This window comes from Neovison vison, chromosome 1, assembly GCF_020171115.1.
Source record: "Neovison vison isolate M4711 chromosome 1, ASM_NN_V1, whole genome shotgun sequence".
NCBI lineage: Eukaryota > Metazoa > Chordata > Mammalia > Carnivora > Mustelidae > Neogale > Neogale vison.
In genome coordinates this window covers 29,659,134-29,682,434 of record NC_058091.1, presented here as the reverse complement: position 1 = coordinate 29,682,434, position 23,301 = coordinate 29,659,134, and the positions used below count along the sequence as shown (strand labels likewise).

General features: G+C 35.5%; 1 protein-coding gene across 4 annotated transcripts in view; it reads left to right on the top strand.

Moving 5' to 3' along the window:
* Window positions 1-23,301, top strand: part of GRIK2 (glutamate ionotropic receptor kainate type subunit 2) — a 641,671-nt gene that overhangs the window by 242,018 nt on the left and 376,352 nt on the right. For all 4 annotated transcript variants that reach the window (XM_044244958.1, XM_044244987.1, XM_044244968.1 and 1 more), the window contains exons 2-3: window positions 711-878; window positions 2,979-3,236. In XM_044244958.1, the coding sequence (XP_044100893.1) occupies window positions 711-878; window positions 2,979-3,236 (426 nt within the window). The remainder of the gene's footprint in view (window positions 1-710; window positions 879-2,978; window positions 3,237-23,301) is intronic.

Here is a 23,301-nt window from a genome sequence, read left to right as displayed (position 1 = left end):
GAAAGGTGACAAATGGACAAGACATGTTTTTGAATTGTACTCTATATTTTATGGCCTAAATTATATGCTTCCTTATTATTTACTGATGAAGGGATTTGCACTGTTGGGGAGAGTTATCTTTCACAAATGTCCAAGTATCTTCTAAAAAAGACTTAGAGTAGAACAAATAGAGAAATGCTACTTTGCTGTCTTTTCCTGCAAGCTCATTCATTAGAATTTGCAAGTGAATTTGTATTTTGGGCGTTTAGCATAGTATGTGCCATAGAAATTATGCTAAAGATTTCTGAATTTGTCAATTAATGGAGACATATTTAATATTATTTTCCTGATGCTTAACTTCATAGCTTTATATCAGCATAGAGTATTTATTATTCTGGAACTGTGCAAAAGTTTGAGGGATAATGCTCGGTACTTAAGGCAAGATCTATATATACCTGGGCTCTAAAAGAAGGAATTATTGAAAGAAAAAAGCAAAATCATATTTAAATTATGGTAAATTATGACAACAATAGCAAAGAATTTTTATGATATTGATTTATCTAAAAGGGCATATCTCAAATATTCAAGTTCACAGAAAAAGTAAGCACAAATTCCATGAATTTAAGCAAATCACACACACACACAAATGCATACATACATAAATGTAAAGAAAAGTTTATACATTTTCTTTATCTTCTAAGAACTGCATGATTATTCTTTCTTTTTTCCAGGTGGCATTTTTGAATATGTGGAATCTGGCCCAATGGGAGCTGAAGAGCTTGCATTCAGATTTGCTGTGAATACAATCAATAGAAATAGAACGTTGTTACCCAATACCACTCTAACTTATGACACCCAAAAGATAAACCTCTATGACAGTTTTGAAGCATCCAAAAAAGGTAATTGACAAATATTTAACATTATATTTTCTGGAATTCAAATTTCCAGGTATTCTTGAGAGATTTCTTAATTCCAAATGTAATTAATAAGTTATTAGGAATACTTTCATGCAAATATTTCTTTTTAAAATGCATGTAAATTTTATCAAGGACAGTAAGGTGATATGGTTACCTATTACAAAAAAAAAAAGCTTATGTCTATGATTGTTGTGAAATTGGTTTTTTCCCTAATAATCCTGTTTTCTTAGTAAACTATTCCTATTTTTAAGAACCCACTAAATAAAATGATACATCAGTGGATTTTACCAAGTTTTGGAATCCATTTTTACATTTTTATTTCTATTAGCTGTCACTTCTACTACATTATTACTATTGTCTCAATTTACTGACTCCCTTGAAAGTTCTGTAGTTCCAAGTGACTTCATAATGTCAGCACAATCTTAAAACTTTACTGAAAAATTTTCAAAAAACTTTCATTTATGTGTACTCCATGCCTATTTTTAAACTAGTGGATGTATCTTCTTATGACTGAAAATAAATGGAAAATGTGAAAATTTAATTATAAGAAGATATAATTAGAATATTTATAAATTTTGTTATTTTATTATGTTGTTAAACTGTGTTTTTAATGGTAAGAATAGAAAAATAACTTTGTAGATATGACTTTAACATTTATAAAGTAAGGAAGGTAATAGAGAACTATTATCAACACCTTATTTTAACCAAACAACAATCTTGGTAGTAAGTGCATTTTGAGAGAGGTTTCCATAGTCTTACTTGTCTAAGTGGGTGATTTTTTCTTTGCATAGTTAGCATTCTTTTGCACAGTTAGCATTAACAGGAATTAAATTTCATAATATAGATTTTTCTCAAAGGAGTGGACTTAGAAAGCATTTGCTCTAAATTTATATTTTTAAAACAACATTTATTTTTCTGTAATTCTAATATTGTTTTATTAGCTATCTTACCTTGATGGAAATGTACATAATTATTTATAATTCTAACCTGGTCTAGATTTCTTCTAATTTCATTAATATTAATGGCAACTGATAAGGTACAATATTCCGTGAGATGAAAGTACACTTTTTATCCCCCAGCTAACTAGTGTTTATCAAAGCCTATATTCTGCCTGCCCTTTGAATTCATATCTTTATGAATACAAATAAGTTTCCACATTTCAGAACCATGTCAGGGTGATGAAAGGTTTTAAAGGCTGGAAAAAAAGGGTAAAGGTTATTGTGAAATACTACATTTGTCATCATAATTGCAAAATAAGTCATTAACTGTACGACAAGCGCATTTGATTAGTGACATAGTTCATGATTATTTCCATTAGGAAGAAGAAGCTCTGTCTCAAATGAAATAATTTAGACCAAAGAATATGGAATATGGGTGAAGCACAAAAAAATATTAATAGGTTTCTTAATGAGAAATTCAAAGGAGTAATGTAAAAATAACAGACTAGCATGTTCTTTTTAAACATTTTTTAAAGATTTTATTTATTTATTTATTTGAGAGAGGGAGCATGCACAAACACTTGTTGGGGTAGGGTGGCCAGAGAGGGAGAGGGAGAAACAGACTCCTTGCTGAGCAGAGGGCCTAACTTGGGACTTGATCCCAGAACCCTGGGATCAGGAACTGAGCTGAAGGCAGACACTCAACTAACTGAAACACCCAAGTGCCCAGAGACTAGCATGTTCTAGCAACAAACAGGTTACTGTCTTAGGAATTATGAGGTGTTAAACTCATTTGGTTTACAAAATATTAAAAGGGGTTTACAAATTTTGTCACCCACTAAAATCCAGTGAAGTTTATATTCATTCATAACCCTTCCTTCTTAAATTCTAGGATACCCTCTGTTGACATTATTTGTAAAATTATTTGAACAGTGAGCTGCAGATGTCTGGAAGAATTTCCCTTCTAACAAACATAATGTTTGGAGTTCAACAAGATATGGAAATTATCTAAATGTAGATGTTATTTATAAGGAAAACAAAATCTTTCTTCAGGATAAACCTTCAGGCTTACTATAATAATGTGGTAATGTTGGCGAAGCTGGTATCTCTCCTCATTATTGACCGACTTCTATCTCCTCTTCAGCCTGCGATCAGCTGTCTCTTGGGGTAGCTGCTATCTTCGGGCCTTCACACAGCTCTTCAGCAAATGCTGTGCAGTCTATCTGCAATGCTCTGGGGGTTCCCCACATACAGACCCGCTGGAAGCACCAGGTGTCGGACAACAAAGATTCCTTCTATGTCAGTCTTTACCCAGACTTCTCTTCACTCAGCCGTGCCATTTTGGATTTGGTGCAGTTCTTCAAGTGGAAAACTGTCACAGTCGTGTATGATGACAGCACTGGTAAGAAAAATTAGTAGCCTTCAGGGCTATGCTTTAAGTATGCGCAACTTTCTGAAACTTATTCAAGATCCTTACTATGTTCTTCTTTGGTTTTTTAATTAAGGTGAGGAATGGAAAGACATTTGGAATCAAACATCAACACTAATTTCACACATCCAAAGAACAGCTACATCCCATACTTTCTATATTTGTGAGATAAGCACTTTCCTTTCCTGTGAAGGATCAGTTAGCATGAACTAGAATATTGGATGAAGGATAGCGAGAGTATAAAATATAATATTGAAATTTTATTGAAAGAATTCTTCTGCTAGGTTCAGGATAGTTTCCCACAGTAAAGTCTTACAATTGACTATTAGTGAAACTTATCAAGAAATTCAGGATTTTGACTTAACATTTTCTTTGGCCATTTATGTGCCAAAAATGTGTATGATAAATAATAACTTTTATATCTTTATAGCATGTTTGAAGTTCAAGAAAAGTTTTTTTTTTTTTTTTCAAATTTGAAACTATGTAATACCCATTGAAATACTCAAGAGTTTTTAGAACCATGTGTAGACATAGTTTAGGAATTTGGAAAATAGAGTTTTCTAGGTGATATTTATTACAGTGTCTTTGATAAGTATTTAATGAGTGTTTGCTGGCTAGAGGTTGTTTGTGCTTTCTTGTTGTAATGTATATTATTATTTTTATATATGAATTGTTGTTTTGAAGGAGCAATTAAAAACAAGTCTCATAGATAAATATATGAAAGTAAAAAATGGAAAATAAATGTATTTTATTTTCTTTGGCAACTATACTGATAGAAGTTCATACTATATTGATTATTTTATAGTAACAGGAATTTTGCATTAAGATGTTTATCAATGGTCCAAATAGTGCTCTTAAAATAGGATGTGATTATAGCATTTTATTCTAAGACATTTCACTATACCTTCATGTTTACATAAAAATTGAAATTCATTCGAATTCTCTCAAAGTAATATAGTAGCACACTTTGTTCATGCGTGCAAGATTTAGAACTATGTGCAGGACTAAGTCCCTTTGCCCATAAAATTGACCAGCTAAGATAGGAATTCTCTCAGGAAGACAACGGAAGAGAGAATTACAGGGTTGAGAAAACAATGAATATAACTTGAAAAACATTTTCATTAGGGTAAGAAAGACTGAGTCTCAATACCCATTAAGAGAGTAATTTCACTTTTCTGATTTTAAAAAGTGAAATGTTCATGAATAATTTTAACTTAGAAATATAAATAAAAGCCCTTCAAAAAATATCTTAGTAAGTATATTTGATGTCTTTTAACTGAAATTAGACTTACTAAGTTTGTTGTATGATGTTTCACTCCCAAATCATTACTTTTCTGTTGTTGATAAATTTCTTTATGTCAAGTTATAAATGGTAGATTCCATGTGAATGGTTTTTCTGGGGTGTTATAATGTAATGGTCCAGGAAAACCTCAGTTACAAATTGGTCCATAACTGTTTATGAATGGTCATATACAAAACTATATAAATATGAATACATACACATTGTGAATCTGTGAGTTATTTACTTCTCTGTTCCCTCTGATTTAATTCAAGTGAATGCTATCCAAACATAACATATCTTCATATATATATGTATAAACACATGGTATATACACACATATGTGAGTGCATATAGGTATATGTTGTACATGTGATATTTATATTTATTTCTTATTATTTTAAAACTCCTCATGGTAGAAAGGATATTGGCAAATGTTCCAAATGTTTATGGATAATACATCTTCTTCATTATTCTCTGTGTGTGTGTGTGTGTGTGTGTATTATGACATTTTTATTTCACATATGAGGCTCTTGAGTGATTGACTAAAATGATAATGGGATTTGTGACCAAGATCAAATCACAGTTCAATAAAGCAAAGCTTCATATGTAATTAATCTTTTGCTTTAAATAATATTCTAAACATTTATATCATAGAAGCAAGTTTAAATAGAGAAATAAATGTAATTAGTTAATTCAATGTATGCACTTTTAATGGAAACTTGACCTCGGATTAAATTTATTAAAATAGTTTGAAACTATTTAAAAGAAAATTTGCTGCACTCTTCACTTTGAAAGTGACATAAATACTTGGAGATTCTAAAACCCGATTACTCAAATATTAATACTAAGACTCACTACAAAATTATCCGTAGGGTAGCTACACCTTAAAAGTACTCTGAGGAGAATAAAAGCTTATAATTGCTCTATTTCATGCAACATTTAATTTAAAATGTATTGGTAAGGAATCTACTATTTGCTCAGGACCAGTGCAGGTGTGTTTATTCCAATAGAGCAAAGTTCTGGCCCTGGCTGAGCTTCTAGTTCCTATTTAGGGATATGTCATTGTCCATGTTTTTACTACATTTGTAGTGAGCTAGTGGCATCTGCAACTGGCCACTGGTAGTACCTTTAAATATATTTATTTTTATTTTTTTAAAAAGATTTTATTTATTTATTTGAGAGAAAGCAAGTAAGCAAGAGAGAGCACAAACTAGGGGAGGGGCAGAGGGAGAGGGAGGATTAGCCCCTTACCCACACCCCTGCTAAGCAGGGAGCCCAATGCAGGGACTCTATCCCAGGACCCTGGGACCCAGACATGAGCTCAAGGCAGATCCTTAATTGACTGAGCCACCCAGGGGCCCTGGTCCCTTTTAATTTAACACACTTTTGAGAATGTGGCTGTTCTTGATATTTTTATAAGATAGAACGGACCCTAAGATTCCCTTTGAAATGTATTCATAAATATTTGGAAGTAGACTTTTTTTTTCTTTTCAGCTATTTTTAAAAGTCTCAAGGTGGAATTTTAATGAGAGAATTCAACAGAGAGGATTTGTAAACTTCCCAAGTGAACAAGATGCCTATTTGATCGTGTGGGAGTAAATCTGATTATAGCAAGGATTATAAACTGAAATGGGGAAAAATCCACCTCATACTTAGCAAGATAAATATTATTGACTCCATTATGGACTTATATATCTGCTGTTTACTGCAGGACACACTGTGCCATTTTATTTACATTTCTTTTTTCCCTTTCCAGATTTATTTATTATGTATGCTATCCCTCCCATTTATATTCATTTGTTTTGTTGTGTTGTCCAGTTTGATACATGATAATTATACTTTCCTCCAGTCTTTGTTCCCACCCCCAAAACAGATGGGATGATAGAGGAAATATAGTGCTGGAGTAGGAGAAATTCTTAGAATGATGTTAACAGGAGCTGTTTATTTTTTATGATAATTAGCATTTGTTGTTGTCGTGGATGAATGCTTTTAAACACCCTGAAAGTCTGTTATAGCTCTGAATGATGTCCAAAAATGATGGAAAAGAATTGGCTTCAGAAACAAAGCTGTGTTTCTGTCAGTCATTTTGGAACATATGATTCACTTTAAATATAAACTAAAAATAAGTTGGATAGCTGTCAGCTCGTAAGCAATTCCAGGATAAGTTCTGAATATTTGCTTTAAAAATCCCTGTGTTTCATCTTTGTTTATAGACCAGCAGTCCATTAACAAAGAACTCTGGACTGGTAAACAGAAGCCTGGAATTCTATTCCCAATTTTGCTACTAAACACTGGTACAACTTTGGAAATGAGGAGATGAGAATGAAAATAACTACAGAAAAGAGCTATAAGGCACTAGGCATTGTGATAGTTGCTATTATATAAACTATTTCACTTCATCATCAAAACAGTTCTGTGAGTCCCAAAGGAGACAGGTTATTATCACACCATTCCTGCTTCCGTCCGTGACTGGCTTTTCTGCCCACCAACAGCCGAAGACAGAAATGTGAACATCTCCCTTCATTTTTTCCCTTTTTCAGGCCCCTCAATCAGGCTATACCAGTTGTCAATGCTACACCTGTATGATCTCTCAAATCTTTTTTTCCCATCCTCTCTGGTACTTCTCAGGTCAAGATCACCATTATCTCTCACCTGGATTATTATTAACAGCTTCCTAACTGACCCCCTACTTCAAGTCTGTATCCACTAAAATCCAGTCTCCACTCTGCAGTTAGAGGTTTTTTTTTTTTTTTTCTTTAATGCAATTGTGATCCATTCTCCTTATTAATAGCTTCTCGTTGCTGTAAGGATAAAGCCAAAACTTTTTAAAGAGACTTCTAAGACCTGACATGATCCAGTTCCTGTAGCTTTCCAGTGACCTTTGAGTCTGAATTCCTCACTTACGTCTTTTCAGATGAGCTGTTCAACTTCTTTCAAGTTGCCCAATATCCTGTTTCTGTTCACCTAGAAATTTCTCATTCTGGCCTCCACGCCTTCCATCCACTAAATTCATACACATGTGCTCATGCACATTTACACATACATGCTCACACATACCATCTGGCTTAGCCGTCACAAAGAAAGTTTATCCCAGCGCATCCCAGCACCTGGTACTACCCCTGACCCTCGCCCATGAGTACATTCATCACATTATAAATGAATTTTCTTGGCTATATTTTACACTGGATCAAATACACACCTGAGCAGAATGAACCCTAAGGCTATGAACTATTCTGTCATCAGCACCTGGTTATTACTTGACTCATGGATCTACCTTAAAAATTTCCCCCTCTGCCATATCTACACGTCTATAGCAATACCTATCATGTTTGCACGATATGATCCTGCTTCCCAAACCACCACTGAGCGTGTCAATGAGATGGGCATATACACATTCAGTTTTCTTCCTATGAACTTGAAAAAGAACATAGACACAGGGACATCTGGTAGACTGGTATATCATGGTCACTATGGTCTTTGATGTCAAAACATTCTGTATTGAAATCCAGGCTCTGTTGTATACTTTTCAGCAAGTTACTTGATTTTAAAAGTCTGAGTTGATGCATTTGTAAAGTAAAGATAATATATACTTTAGAGGACTATTGTCCTACCTCATAGAGCCCACATAGTAGTAGCTTAAAACTCACAATAATGCAAATTTCATGTCTTTGTGCTATTATGCCTTACTGTACTCTAGGAAAAAGGAATTATTAATCCTACTTTTTTTTAAAAGATTTTATTTATTTATTTGACAGAGAGAAATCACAAGTAGGCAGAGAGGCAGGCAGAGAGAGAGAGAGGGAAGCAGACTCCCTGCTGAGCAGAGAGCCCGATGCAGGACTCGATCCCAGGATTCTGAGATCATGACCTGAGCCGAAGGCACGGCTTAACCCACTGAGCCACCCAGGCGCCCCTACTTTTTTTTTTAACATGAGAAAATTTAGATGCAGAGAATTGAGATAATTTGCCCAAGGTTACACAGCAAGTAAATTGTAGATCTGGGTTTTGACCCTAGGCAGCCAACTTCAGAACATACTCTGTTTAATTAAATACTGTTATATAATGTTAGTCGGTCTGGTTTGGTTCATTTTTTTGTCATTATTTTAAGCAAAGGAATCACACTGAACTATTTTTGGTAAAGGCTCTCTGCCCTTAGTCTGGAGAACATATCAGGGCTATTGGGATATGGTAGGCAAGGCAAGACCAGAAACAAGAGAATTTCTAAATTAATCAGGTTGAAAAAAATGACAATCTCACTTAAAAAGTTTTTGGTGGAATGCTATTGAGGTAGAAATTCTAGGAAAGTATAGAAGATAAGGATTGTAGGGTTTAGTAAGTAAATAAAAAGAGGAGGGAGTGATGGAGACAGAGAAATATGATCTTTATGTTTCTGGTCTGGGCTATTAATCATTGGCATATTTACCTAAGAGCAGAAAACAAGAAAAAGAGATTTTGGAGAGGGGAGAGTATATTTGGTTCTTAACACATTAGCTTGAAGTGACTATAAAATATTCCCTTGGAGTCATCCAGTGTTGTTGAAGTTTTCATAAATGCATTTTGGGAAACAGAAATTTTCAAATGGGCATATAAAAGTGCCTTGGTGGCTCAGTTGGTTAAGCATTCAACGTTTGATTTCAGCTCAGGTTATGATCTGGAGGTCTTGAGATCAAGCCTGGCATCTGACTCTGTGCTTAGCAGGGAGTAAATGCTTGAGATTCTCTGTCTCTGCCCCTCCCTGCCCCGTCTAAAATAAATAAATAAATCTTCTAAAAAATGGGCATAGGGGTGCTTGGCTCAGTTTGTTAAGTGTCTGCCTTTGGCTCAGGTCGTGATCCCAGAGTCCTGGGATGGAGCCCTGCATCAGGCTACTTACTAGGCGGGGAGCCTGCTTCTCCCTCTGCCTGCTGTTCCCCTGCTTGTGTTCTCTCTTTGTCTCTCAGTCAAGTAAATAAATAAAATCTTTAAAAAATTATATGAATAGGGCACCTGGGTGGCTAAGTGGGTTAAGCCGCTGCCTTTGGCTCAGGTCATGGTCTCGGGGTTCTGGGATCGAGTCCCGCATTGGGCTCTCTGCTCAGCAGGGAGCCTGCTTCCTCCTTTCTCTCTCTGCCTGCCTCTCTGCCTACTTGTGATCTCTCTCTGCCAAATAAATAAATAAAATCTTAAAAATATATATATGAATAAATAAAAAATTTTTAAAATGAGCATATGGTACTTTCATTGTTGTTTGTTCTGCCCTTCATTTGTAATTCTTTGTGGTATGAGGAAGTAAAAAAATTTGCCAAAAAACAAGGTCATGGTACAAGAAAATTCAGTTATTTTAGTGAGTAGGCAGTCATGGAAATCAATATAGACTTTTCTTTTAAAGTGTCTTAATTTTTTAAAGATTTTTTATTTAGTTGAGAGAGAGAGAATGCGCACACATGAGCAGGGGAGAAGGGGAGAGGGAGAGAGAGAAGCAGGCTCTCTCCTGAGCAGGAAGCCTGACGTGGTGTTTGATCCGAGGACCCTGGATCATGACCGGAGCCAAAGGCAGATGCTTAACTGATTGAACCATGCAGATGCCCTGAGATCAGTCACTTTTTTAAGGGATTATAATATTTAACAGGCTGATCTTTGAGTAATTTCTATGTTATGAATAAGAGAAGAAGGTCTATATACTAAAGAAAAGCAGAAATGCTTTCTTCACGAACTTTATTAACTTGGATGAAGTATATATATAGATTACCTTCCACACACATCTGTCTGTGCTTTTGGAGTTAGTTTAATAAATGCAAAATTAAGTAATATTAATTTTTTTATCTTGGACCTGTGTTTAAATAGGATAAAATAAAATAATTTAAGAAGATAAGTTAATATGAAAATATATATTCCTGGAAGATACTCATTTTCAATACTATGGCAATTTTTGTATTATAAAATTTATAACCAAATAACTTCAATTTTATTTCAGGAAGTAGGGTAATTTGGATCTAAGATGATTATATGTTGTAAAATCTAAGTACAAAGCTCCAAGTTCTTTAATTCCAAGAGCACATACAATAAGAAATTATGAGTTAAACCTAATTATTTGGATATAGTTGATTACATAGCTTGATATATTAGTGTTTCTACAAAGTTGGTTTTGCTTGAACATAGTTTCTTTATCCCTATTTAAGCTAGCATAAAATTATTTGGAATATTATTTCTTGGGCTCTGATTACATGACAGTGAATATTTTTAAACATATTCAAAGAGCTAATTTTTCTTCAATTTTAAAATCTTTAAAATTTATGCCAACCCTAAAACATGAAAATAAAATTTCTAATCCACAACAATCACACAAGTCATATTCCTGCATATCTGCGGGTCTAACAAAATAGAAGGGACAGGTCTTATACCAGACCCAGTGATCAGCAGAATTTGTTTTCATTGGAAGAGAAGAAAATAATAAAGTGAGAATAATTCCCTGGTGACAGTCAGACACTGCCAGTTTTCCTAAATTTAAATCTGGAACATGATAAATTTGGCAAGAGCCTCTTGCTAGTTACTTTTTCTCTAGCCTTTTCTTGCTGTTTGTCTCCTTCTCTACAAAGTATAGGGAGAAGGGGAGGGCTTGTATTCCCTCTCCGATGCCCTTGACAATTCTGACTACTCCGTCTTCAAGGGAAAAGAAAAACTCTCCTACTTTGGTCTCTGTGCTATCACTCTCTCCTTGTTACCTCCTTCCTTTCAGCCATTTATTTCATTTTTATATTCATAAAATGGTAATGAAAAACTGATATTTAAAACTGCTCCTTAAAAACTGATATTCAAATTTTTTTAGACTTGTTCTCTGCTTATTTCATTTCCCCAAAAGATTTTCCTCTGCCCCATACCTTCCTTTGCCTCTAATTATATAGATAACTGATCTACACCTTCACTTGTTTCTACCATGTTCCATATTCATAGATCTAGCCCCGACTGATCATTTTTATTTAGATGTCTCAGAAGCACATCGAACCCAACATGACAAAAACCAGACTCATTGTCTTTATTCCGAACTTTCTTTTTCTCCTGGGTTTTCCCTATTTCTTAGGTTTCCCAGCCATATCCACAGTGATCAGACTAGATTCTTGTCTTTCTGTCATCCCTCATTTTCAATAGATCACTTAAACATTTTCATTTTTTTTAAAGATTTTATTTATTTATTTGACAGACAGAGATCACAAGCAGACAGAAGAGAAGCAGGCAGAGAGAGAGTAGGAAGCAGGCCCCCCACCGAGCAGAGAGCCCGACGCAGGGCTCCATCCCAGGACCCCGGGACCATGACCCGAGCTGAAGGCAGAGGACCCAACCCACTGAGCCACCCAGGCACCCCTAAACATTCTCATTTTTATCTTGCAATTCCCAAATTTGGCTCTATTCTCTATTCCCACCCCTGTTTTAGTTAACACACCTGCATACAGCCTTGACCATGTTCCACCTGGTACCCTATTTAAGTTCATCTATCTGATGCAGACAAAATGGTCTTTTTTTGCAATGACAATCTGGTGATGTCATTCCCAGTCTTAACACTGTCTGGTGACTCCTCGGTTCTTGGAAGAATGAGTTCTAATTTCTCAGCATGACACATGCAGCCTGTGTCACTGTCATTCTCATGCCTCTTTGATTTTGCTTTCCTGGTATTTCTTCTCTCAATACTTACGCCACAGCCTTCCTTGAGTAATTTAATTCCCCCTTACCAATCATGTTCTGCTCTTTCAAGTCTCTTTGCTGTGCACAAACTGTTCTCTTTACCTGATATGTCCTTCCCATTTGGTGATCTATTCACACCTTCAGGATGCACCTTAAAACATTCTTACAAAGTATAAATGTGAAGTAACCTTCCCTGACTCTTACCCATGTGAGCTGATAATTCTGTTCTTTGTATGATGCAAGACTTTGGTTGATAAAATAATTCATCATTAATTCTGTAGTAAATCTTATTGTCAGCGTATTCATGTCACCCAGTTAGCAGGAATGATGCTTTCCTTGGCATGAGAATGTTAACTATTTTATAATTAATTCATCTATTTATTTTTCTCTTTTTGTTTTATTTTAAGTTTATTCCTTTATTTAGTTTACAAAAACTAATCAAATATTTATTATGTGTTGTCATTGTTCTAGATACTGGAAATACAAGAGTGAACAAAATAGATAAAAATTCTTTGACTTGTGGAGTTTGTATTCTGGTAAAGGGTGATAAACAATAACAAAATAAATATGTATATTACATCATATCAAATGTGGTAGGTGTTATGGAGAGAAATAAAGCAAGGAAATATATAGGGAGTGCAAGGGAGTGAGTACTACAATATTAAGTTGTATTGTCAGAAGAGAACTTACTCAGAAGGTGACACTTGAGTTAAGACTTTAATGAGCTGAGGAAATAGGCCATGGGAATATCTGAAGCTAAGAGTGTTCCAGACGAAAAGCAAGGAGAAAAAAACATCAGGGGAGAAAGAAATAAAGAATTTCAAGTCAAGGAAGATTTTCATTATCGTCCGTTTTTTATTGTTGTTGTTTAGTTTTTTTTGTTTGTTTTTGTTTTGTTTTTAGTTTAAAGAAGGATTTTTGGGAACCTGAAGATTTTTTAGATATTTAGCACTTGTTTTATATGTGTATATGTGTTTATATGTGTATATGTGTTTATATTTGTATATGTGCATATGTAGTTTTTTTTTGTTTTTTTTTTTTAAAGATTTTATTTATTTATTTGACAGAGAGAGATTACAAGTAGGCAGAGAGGCAGGCAGAGAGAGAGAGGAGGAAGCAGGCTCCCTGCTGAGCAGAGAGCCCGATGCGGGACTCGATCCCAGGACCCTGAGATCATGACCTGAGCCGAAGGCAGCGGCTTAACCCACTGAGCCACCCAGGCACCCGTGCATATGTAGTTTTATATGTATATGTTCCATTATTGACTATTCTAGGATGACTTAGAAATTAATAGCAAAATAGCAACGTTATTTCTTTAAAAATACTTCACTGTAAAGACTTCAACATACGTGCTCATTTTCTTTTAAATATTTTATTTATTTATTTGGCAGACAGAGATCACAAGTAGGCAGAGAGAGAGGGGGAAGTGGGCTCTCTGCTGAGCAGAGAGCCCAATGTGGGGCTCGATCCCAGGACCCTGGGATCATGACCCGAGCCTAAGGCAGAGGCTTTAACCCACTGAGCCACTCAGGCGCCCAGGTTGTGAAACATTTTTAATATTATCCCAACCTACTGTGGCCCAGAAGCAAGGTGGTAGAATGGGAAAGCATGGACTTTTAGATTCAGCCAGACATGGTAATAATGAAATGTGTGATGTTGGCCAAGTTACATAACATCCTTACTTCTATGTTCTTTATGGTTTTTCTGTGCCTCTTGCAAGGATTAAATAACATCACAGGAATATATATATATATATCACAATTTCTGGAGCTGTTACTATTTTGCTTATTTATTTGTTTGTTTGTTTTTATTCCAGAACCTGAACTATCTCTTTGGAGGGAAGTAAAGGGAGAAAGTAGTTAAAAGGAACCTCTGGATAGAGGGTGGTTCTGATTATTATTCAGAATGTGTAGTTCCTTTAGTTCCTATAATTTTAAAAGTATAATTACTATTATCTCAAACAGTAAGTATGCAGACTCATTGGTTGATAAACAACCTGTATAGCTTTGAGCTCAAGCCTTAGTTTATCATGGGAATCTCTGCATTGAAGACATTGAATAGCAATGGACCACAGTATCTTGACTTGTAACTTAAAACAAACAAACAAACAAAACAAAACCTAAAAAATCACTTTAAAGGAAATGTTCATATCTACCTACAGGGAAATCATGATAACTCAGTGAAACTATCTCTATGCAGGTACGAAGTAGTAAGGCCTGCAGTTTGTGGTTTCTGATGATCTAACAGACTACCAGAGTGGATCTTTAAGAATCTGGATGAATAGTATCTTTGGTCTAATACAAATCTGTAATATGTTCTTTATATTTGTATCTCTAAATGCCTGGAGGCATTTAGTAGGTAACTAAAAAAATGTTTATGTGAGCAATAAACAGAGATACTGCTACCCAATCCTAATTGTACTGAGCCTATGTATATCAATTTCTAAGCTACAGATAGACCTCTAAATCATACTTATCTAAAGCTATAGTGTATCTTTATCTTGAATCTGCAACGTAGTTAACAAAAAACAATGCCTACTGATCCCATCTCAGGGGAAGGGGGACAGGGACGGGGTCGTTGGGTTATGGACACTGGGGAGGGTGTGTGATATGGTGAGCGCTGTGAAGTGTGTAAGCCTGATGATTCACAGACCTGTGCCCCTGGGGCAAGTAATACATTATATGTTAATAAAAATAATTAATTTTTAAAGATGCCTAGGAACATACTAGGAGAAGTCAGTGGGTCTTCATCAGGGCTGATATTGTCTCCAGGGGACATCTGGCAATGTCTAGAGATATTTTCGTCAGAACTAGGAGTGGGGAATGCTACTGGGATTCGGTGAGTAGAGGCCAGGGATGCTGCTAAACATACTACAATGTATAGGACAGCTCTCCACAGGAAAGAATTATCTGGTCCCAATGTATCAAGGACAAAAACCCTGACCTAAGCAAAGGATATTTGATACTGGCACTTAGCACATCACTGTTACATATAATTCTGCTTTTTGCTTCTCATGCCAAATGCTTTATATACTCATCCATACGATGTGTATTCCAGCCATTCAGGTTTATTTTCTATTATCTAACTTTAATTTGCCTTCTCTTTTACAATATGGCAGAAGCTATTCATCTCCAGTTAAAAAAAAAAAAGAAAAAAAGAAAATGATCGAGTGAGTTGTATGAGGGACATTATGCATCGTTTCCACAGGGACTGTCTGCTAGTTCTGATATAATCTTCATCTCTGTAAAAGTGGAGATCCTATATGCCATTTACTTATCTCTTTTTATCTCCTGTATTTGTTTGTCTGGCTGGAGTTTTGCAATCTCATAAAACAAAACCCTGGCTTAATATGCACTTTTGTAGCCCAGGAGAAAACTTGAGGTCTTCAAAAACATTTTTGGTGCAAAAGTTGCAAAGATCATATCATACTATTACTTCTGTTTAATGCTTCCTGCAAGCATTAGCACTTCTCCACCTAGAGTAAACCATCCACATCAGAGCATAGTTATGCAGAGATGTGCACAGATAAACAAAGACCCTGGATCCTTTTTTATCTTCAGATGCTAGTCCCTCCTTACCTGTCAATACATACAGGAGTCTATGTATTTTTGTCATCACGTCTTACTTGAGGTTTGTTGGATTTTCCCTACTTGTGTCTGTTGTGAGAAGGTAGAGAGTTGTAATGAAGACCCTGAGTGCCAGATTCAGCATTTGGGGTTCAGATTCTGATTCTGACACTTAGTAGTATTTTACTTTGGAACGGCTCTTTACAACTTAGATCCAAATTTGTTTATATGGGAACAATGACAGGGTTGGTGTGAAAATTGAAAAATGAGGAATGTGCTAAGTACTTAGATCATAGCTGTCATGCAGCACATTCTTAATAGCCGTTATTGTCACCATGATCAATATTAGTATTTAACCCTCACTCATTATTCATATCTTTCTTCTCTCTTCACTGTGTTATGAGTCATGGGATGATTTCTTCTCCAAATGGCTCTGTTTTCTCCTTCCCATATATTGCTGGTTGAAGATTGAAAACTTTAAGGTAATGCTGATAGAGACAGAAATGTAGCAACTTTAATTACCTGGCAGGAAATTTAGCATAGCCTCACAAGAATCATTTAGCATAGCCTCACAAGAATCTCACAAGTCATCCTCGAATTTCTGTAGTGATATCTAGTGATATTTATTAGTGATATGTAGTGATGTAGGAGCAAAATATTTACGGAAATGTTGCAATAGAAAGCAATTTGATATGTATTTTTTTCTATTTTTTTCTGGTATAAAATGCACATATTTAAAGTGCAAAATTTGATGGGGTTTGACATCAGGAAATTATTACTACAATCAAGATAATAAATATTTCCATCACCCACTAAGATTTCCTTATGCCTCTTTGTAATTATGTTTACTTTTTATTTTATCATAAAGCCAAGAGGTAAAAATTAATTAGATTCAGATCCACACAAGTAAATCTTGCACTTTCTCTATTAGATATACAGAATTACAATTTAATTATAGTTATAATTAAATCACCATGAAAATAACAAAAACTGTTTTTTTGAAATCCAAGTGGGACATGTAATTGTATCAGAACACAGGTTCTTGGACCCATAACTATTTAATATTTAATCATTTATTTACTCAACAAATATATGTAAAGCATCTACTATGAACCAGGTATTGTTCTGGAAGGTGAGGACAGAGTGCTAAAGAAGATGAATTTCCTGGAATGGCTTACTGGGGAGAGAAGCAATAAACTAGAAGTCTTATGCTGAGAGTAGAAAGTTCCAGACTATTTCTTTCCCAAATATGATGAAAGGAGAAATGGTAGAAAGACAAAATACTCCCCCAAACACTAAATTGTGATAGGTTTTATCACACACACACAAAAAGAGTTCATAAATATCATTTGTATGTAATCAGGCTTCAATAACAAAGCCAGATTTTTATATTGAACCCTAGTGTTAGAGACGCAGTAGAGAGCAAAAGCGCTACTCATCTTCAAATACAGCAACAAATTTTAAAATCTCATATTAACATCAAACTTCTTATAGGGACAATAGGACTAATCAAAAGCAAAGAAGTTCAGGAGTTTTTAGATAATAGTGTAATAAAAATTCATCAACTTATAAAATCAGTTCTATAAAGAAAATCTTCAACCTGTTAAATAAGTCCATATTTTTCTAAAAATAACAGCATAATGTTTACTTGTTCAGGGGAGATGGGCAGTTTTTATATTATGATATAATGCTCCAGTTTTGTTGAACAAAAGTGGTTTATGTCTTAAAGGTAACAAATATTTAAAAATTTTGATAAGCAGACCTTAAAGACAAAACAGACCCTTTAGCATTTATTGTTTAGCTTACCATGGGATACTTATTTACATAATGTCTTACATCAAGCTAAAACATCTAGGCTAAGAAACTTAAAAACCAATGTTGCATTATTTACAATGCATACTTTCATATAACTTAAATTTGCCTGGATTTAGAAAATCTGAACACATCATCCAAAACAATCTACAGATTTGAGGCGATCTCTGCTAAAATCTGAATGGCATTTTTTGCAAAAATAGAAAAATCCATTCTAATATTCATTCAGAATTTCAAGAGATCACAAATTTAGGTGTGACTCTGTGAACTGCTTTGGTTGATGAAATGTAAGCAATAGTGCTGCTCATTTTTAGATGGAAAAATTATATTGCCTGGCACTTAATTCTCCCGCTTACCCATTCTCTGCAATAGCAATTGTGCTGTAAGTTCAATGCATCTTAAAATGTTGAGTCAAAATATCAAAAATAGCTACCCTGGAGAATTATTTAGACTTAGAGTAGACCTTACTTTTAGAGACGTAAAATCTTGTTCTATTAAGTTGCTGTGATTTGGGGAATGATTTTTCCTTATAGCATAACCTCGTATTTCTCAAACTTTAGTGTACTTTGAAATCATCAGGAATATGTGTTAAAACACTGCTTGCTGGCCTTACTCCCAGTTTCTGATTTAGTAGGTGTGGGATGCAGCCTGAGAGTTTTTCTTTCTAATAATTTCCCAGGTGATCATGATGTTGCCTGTCTAGTGACCACACTTTCAGAATCACTGAACCATCAAATCTTAAAGAATAAGCAAATTATCACATTTTGAAAAATACTAGACAGTAACTCAAATTTGTCAATATAATAGACAAAAGCATACATTTATAAATAAAAATATAAAATTTTTAAACAAACCTAGAATGGTTTTATAGAGATTTAACTTTGATAAGATAAAATTATCAATCACTTATGAAAAATATTTATTCAGTTCTCTGAACATTTCCATACTGAGTAGTTTTAATTCTGCTGAATATTCTTGTCCGAAAGCATTTTAAACAGTCTCAAAGTAGATTTAATATGGAGGAAGAACATTATATCATAAATAAAGTAAAAATTGTCAAGTATAAATTAATAAGATTTAAAATCATCTAGCATTGATATAATGTTTTATAATATCTGTTTCAGCAAATTTATAAATAGTTTTACTTTTTAATTTAACTTTAAAGAATTTTGCAAAAAGTATTAATTGCATGACTAATGATTCTGATTTGTCAATTAAGTATTTTAAAAAATTTCCTGTCCCATTTTTACAAGGAACCTTTTATCCTTTTATCCAATTGAAATAATTGGGTTGGCATTAAAGAAAGAAAATTAAGTCAACCCTTGAAATCTTAACACTAACTTGTTAATTACCCCCATTAATTACACAATGAGGAATGACAAGCAATAATTCCCTTTCCTAAAGTATGGCTGAAGGTCAGAGAGCTATCTTATTGGCATATTGAAAGACCAAAGCAAGGGATTAAAAAAAAATTTTTTTTAAATACTATCAGATTTCATTGGAAGCTGAACCAAGGAACTAAATTAATGTGAGTTTTTTGTTTTTTATTTAAGATTTATTTATTTTCAAGAGACAGAGAGACTGCAGCAGGGACAGGCAGTGGGGGAGGGAGAGAGAAACTCAAGCAGACTCTACTATGGCTGAGTGTGCAGCCCTACACAGGGCTCAATCCCACGACCCTGAGATCATGACCTGAACCGAAACCAAGAGTCAGATGCTCAACCGACGGTGCTACCCAGGTGTCCCCTAAATTAATGTTTTAAGCATAATCTTTAAACATCACTTTTATCTATTCTTAAAGGAAACAGTACTTATTATATATTAAGAAGTAAAATGACAATAGCAAAAACACAAGTAATTCAATTAGAAAATGGGCAGAGGACCTGAACATACAGTTTTCAAAGAAGACATACAGATGGCAACAGGCACATGATAAAATGCTCAATGTCCATAATCATCAGGAAAATGCAAGTCAAAATCACAATTTTATCACCTTATACCTGTTAAAAGGGCCATCACCAAGAAGACCAGAGATAATGAGTATTAGTGAGAATGTTTGGATTACTCATTTGCAGGGTAGATAATTTTTTCCCCAAATATACTTTACATACCTCACATTTAAAACAGGATAAACATTTAAACAATGTTGAGTAGGAAACAGAAAACTGTTTTAGAAAGGTTGTGTTAATCCATTCAAGATCTAAATTTTTAAAAAATTTTTCTGATACAGGGTCAATTCATTTTTTTTTTAAAGATTTTATTTATTTATTTGACAGAGAGAAATCACAAGTAGATGGAGAGGCAGGCAGAGAGAGAGAGAGGGAAGCAGGCTCCCTGCTGAGCAGAGAGCCCAATGCGGGACTCGATCCCAGGACCCTGAGATCATGACCTGAGCCGAAGGCAGCGGCCTAACCCACTGAGCCACCCAGGCGCCCCAGGGTCAATTCATTTTTAATCAAGTATTCAATAAATGATCCATAACACCTTGCAGAAATGGATACATGCTAGACTTATTTCTCTGCTTCTTTACTTCAAGTCTCATTGCAATTTAAAACGAATGCTATCCTTTTTTAGGGGTCAGTGCTTTAGACCATAGTCATTATAAATAACTCATATTAAAATGAGCACTTAGGGCGCCTGGGTGGTCCAGTGGGTTAAAGCCTCTGCCTTCGGCTCATGTCATGATCCCAGGGTCCTGGGATCAAGCCGTGCATGGGGCTCTCTGCTCAGCAGGAGCCTGCCTTCCCACGCCCCACTTCCAACTCTCTGCCTACTTGAGATCTCTGCCTGTCAAATAAATAAATAAATAACATCTTTAAAAAAAATTCACCACCAGTTTCCTTATAGGCATCCACCAACAGCTGATACAACTGAAAGATGTTTACTAGCTGATGATCAGCCCTGACTTTCAGAGATCACTCTAGTCCACATATAAGTGTAAGCTACACTTGAGCTTCTACCTGTATTCTCATAAATTATTAGAACTGTGTCTCCCTCCTAAACTACTCTGGACATCCTCCCTATAATGAACTTGGAGACTGAAGCTTTATGGCAAATGGGCAAATGAGTTTACAAAATGTTCAAGGTACAAGCAGGGTCACCGTGCCTCAGGATAGGGTCAAAGAAATCAGAACCAGGTATCAGCCAAGAGTCAAGGGAGAAAGCCCTAGCTGATTCATGGCTGATACCATGCGGCTGAGGAAGGGAAGAAACATGAGGGGGAAGAGGGTACAGGGGGGTCCTCTGAGCACAGACAACACCTGGGGGCTACAAATGAGAGCAGTAAATTCCAGGAGGGCCTTTCTGCCATCCCTAGATCTTTCAGGGATGTCTCATGCTATTTAAACTGATTCAGTACTCTTTGACAAATTCTTTACAAAAAGCCTTCTTGGGCGATCGAGACAAATTACCTTTTGCTTTGACCAAAGCAACCTGAAAGAAGGTTGGACTCCATTCTTAGAATTAATTGAGATGCTTAAATTTTCTTTAACCTTCCAGTGTAGGCAGAATTGTTTTAGATCTCACAACTGAAGAGCAAAGGTTTAAAACACTAATAATCCCCAAGAGAGGAAAGATTAGAAACCAATTAGTAAAGATGTCAGTCTAAATGATCAGAAACATATCTTCCTCTCTTTGCCTAGGAGAGGGAAAAGTCTGCAGTCCACTTGGTTCCTGAAGCAATGGAGGGGTCACGGATGAGAAAAGAGGACAAGAGGGGAGTCTTGAAGCAAAGATAAATTTATCTGCTTCCATTTCAGTTTAACCCTCTACTGCCCCTGAAAAAATACTCAGTGGACAAAGAAAAGCTGTAACCAAAACGGTTTCATTTCGTAATTGGCTGTGCCTAGGAACAGCTGATGCAGGGGTGTGGGTGCATTGACAGAAAGTCAGCCCTCGCCCCAGGAGAAAGTGACAGTTAGGAAGCCCAGGGTCTCTTTGAGGAGACTCTAGCCTGCACCTGATAGCACCCACTGCCCCTCTTTGCTCCATTAGAAATAATCACTCCTAAGTGGCCCATCATCAGTGCCAGCGTGATTTTTTTTTTTCACATTTGCTAAAAGCTTTTCCCTTGGCCCACTTACATTTTTTCTTTTGTTTCTCAGTAACTATTTAATTCCCTTTCCTCTTTATTTTGCAGTTAACTGACTTGAAAAATATCTGATTTGAAATAGGGATTACAGACCAGTTTTTTCTTTCCTTCTGTACACTCACCCCCAGCACCTAGTAACAGCCACTGCATATGCATTAACCAAAAGACCCATTAGTGGGGTATTGTTTTGCAGTTTTGTAGACAAAGAGGAAAGAGACCTCCAGTTGGAACAAACTCTTTTTGTATTTTTTTTTTTTTTTGGCAACAAATAGCTTCCTTTTAAATTCAGAAATGCAATAGCATTGAGGCCCTAAATTGCTCTCATCTAAAATGTTTTACTCCTATCCTCACTTCCCTAGATTATGATCAATTTTCCCCCAGAATGAATTATTCAAATTGAGCCCAATCTTCTGAATCCTTAGAAAAAACAATGTCTTAGCACTTTGGGTCTATTCTACTCACTTATCACTTGGCACATTCTATCTGGCAACCATTCTTTTCTCCAACATATAATTTATTTCCCCAAATGGACTGCAAGCTTCTTAGGATTAAAGATCATGTAATTCACTCATCCGTTCAACAAATGTTTTTGAACATCTATCAGGTACTAGATGTGCTCTAGTCATTTGAGATGCATCCAGGAAATAAAGACAAAAAGCCCTGCCTCCATGGAGTTTATATTCTAGTGGAAGAAAACAGAGAATAAGTAAGCAATGTCATAAATATGTAAAACATAGAGTATGTTGGAGGGTGAAGGTGCAACAGAAAAAAAAATAATGAAACAATATATGAGGAATATGAAGTAGAAAAGGAGAAGACTACAATTTTAAATAGGGTCGTCAAAGTAGATGAGAGAGCTCGGCATGTGGAGAAGAGCATTACAAGCAAAGAAAACCTTCTGAGGTAGAACCTCAATAAAGGAGTTGCCACCAACTGACTCTGTTCCCAAAATGGGAACAGGGAATTGGGAATGCAACAGAATGTACAGCTTTGGAGATGTTAAGTTTTGGGTGTATATGAACACTCAAATAGAGATGGGATGGAATAAGCAGTTGGAGATAGTAGTCTGGAGATCCAGTAGAGTCTGGGTTGAAATATTCATTTGAGAGTAGTATTAAAAGCATGAAACTGGGTGATCACCATAGGAATAAGTGTAAATAATTAAAAGGAGTTTGGGAGATGAGAGGCTATAAAAGAAGGTGAAAAACAAGAATATGGGGTATCCTGGAAATCGGTGAAGAAATCCTGTCAAGGAAGCAGGGAGCTGTATTGCTGATATGTCAAGTGAAATGAGGCTGAGACTTGACCATGGAATTTAGCATCCTGGAGACCATTGGTGATGTTGAGCAGTTTCAGGGGAGTGAGTGGTGAGGCCAAAATCCTGATTAGAGTGAGCTTCAGTGAGAATGGGAGGTGAGGAATTAGACTGTGACTATAGGTAACTCTTTCTAGAACTTTCTTAAAAGAAAACAGAGGGATGAAGGGATAGCTGGTGGGGAAATTAATGTCAAGAGAAAATTTATTTAAAATTAAATAATACGAGGCACCTGGGTGGCTCAGTGGGGTTAAAGCCTCTGCCTTCAGCTCAGGTCATGATCCCAGGGCCCTGGCATCGAGCCCCACATCCACATC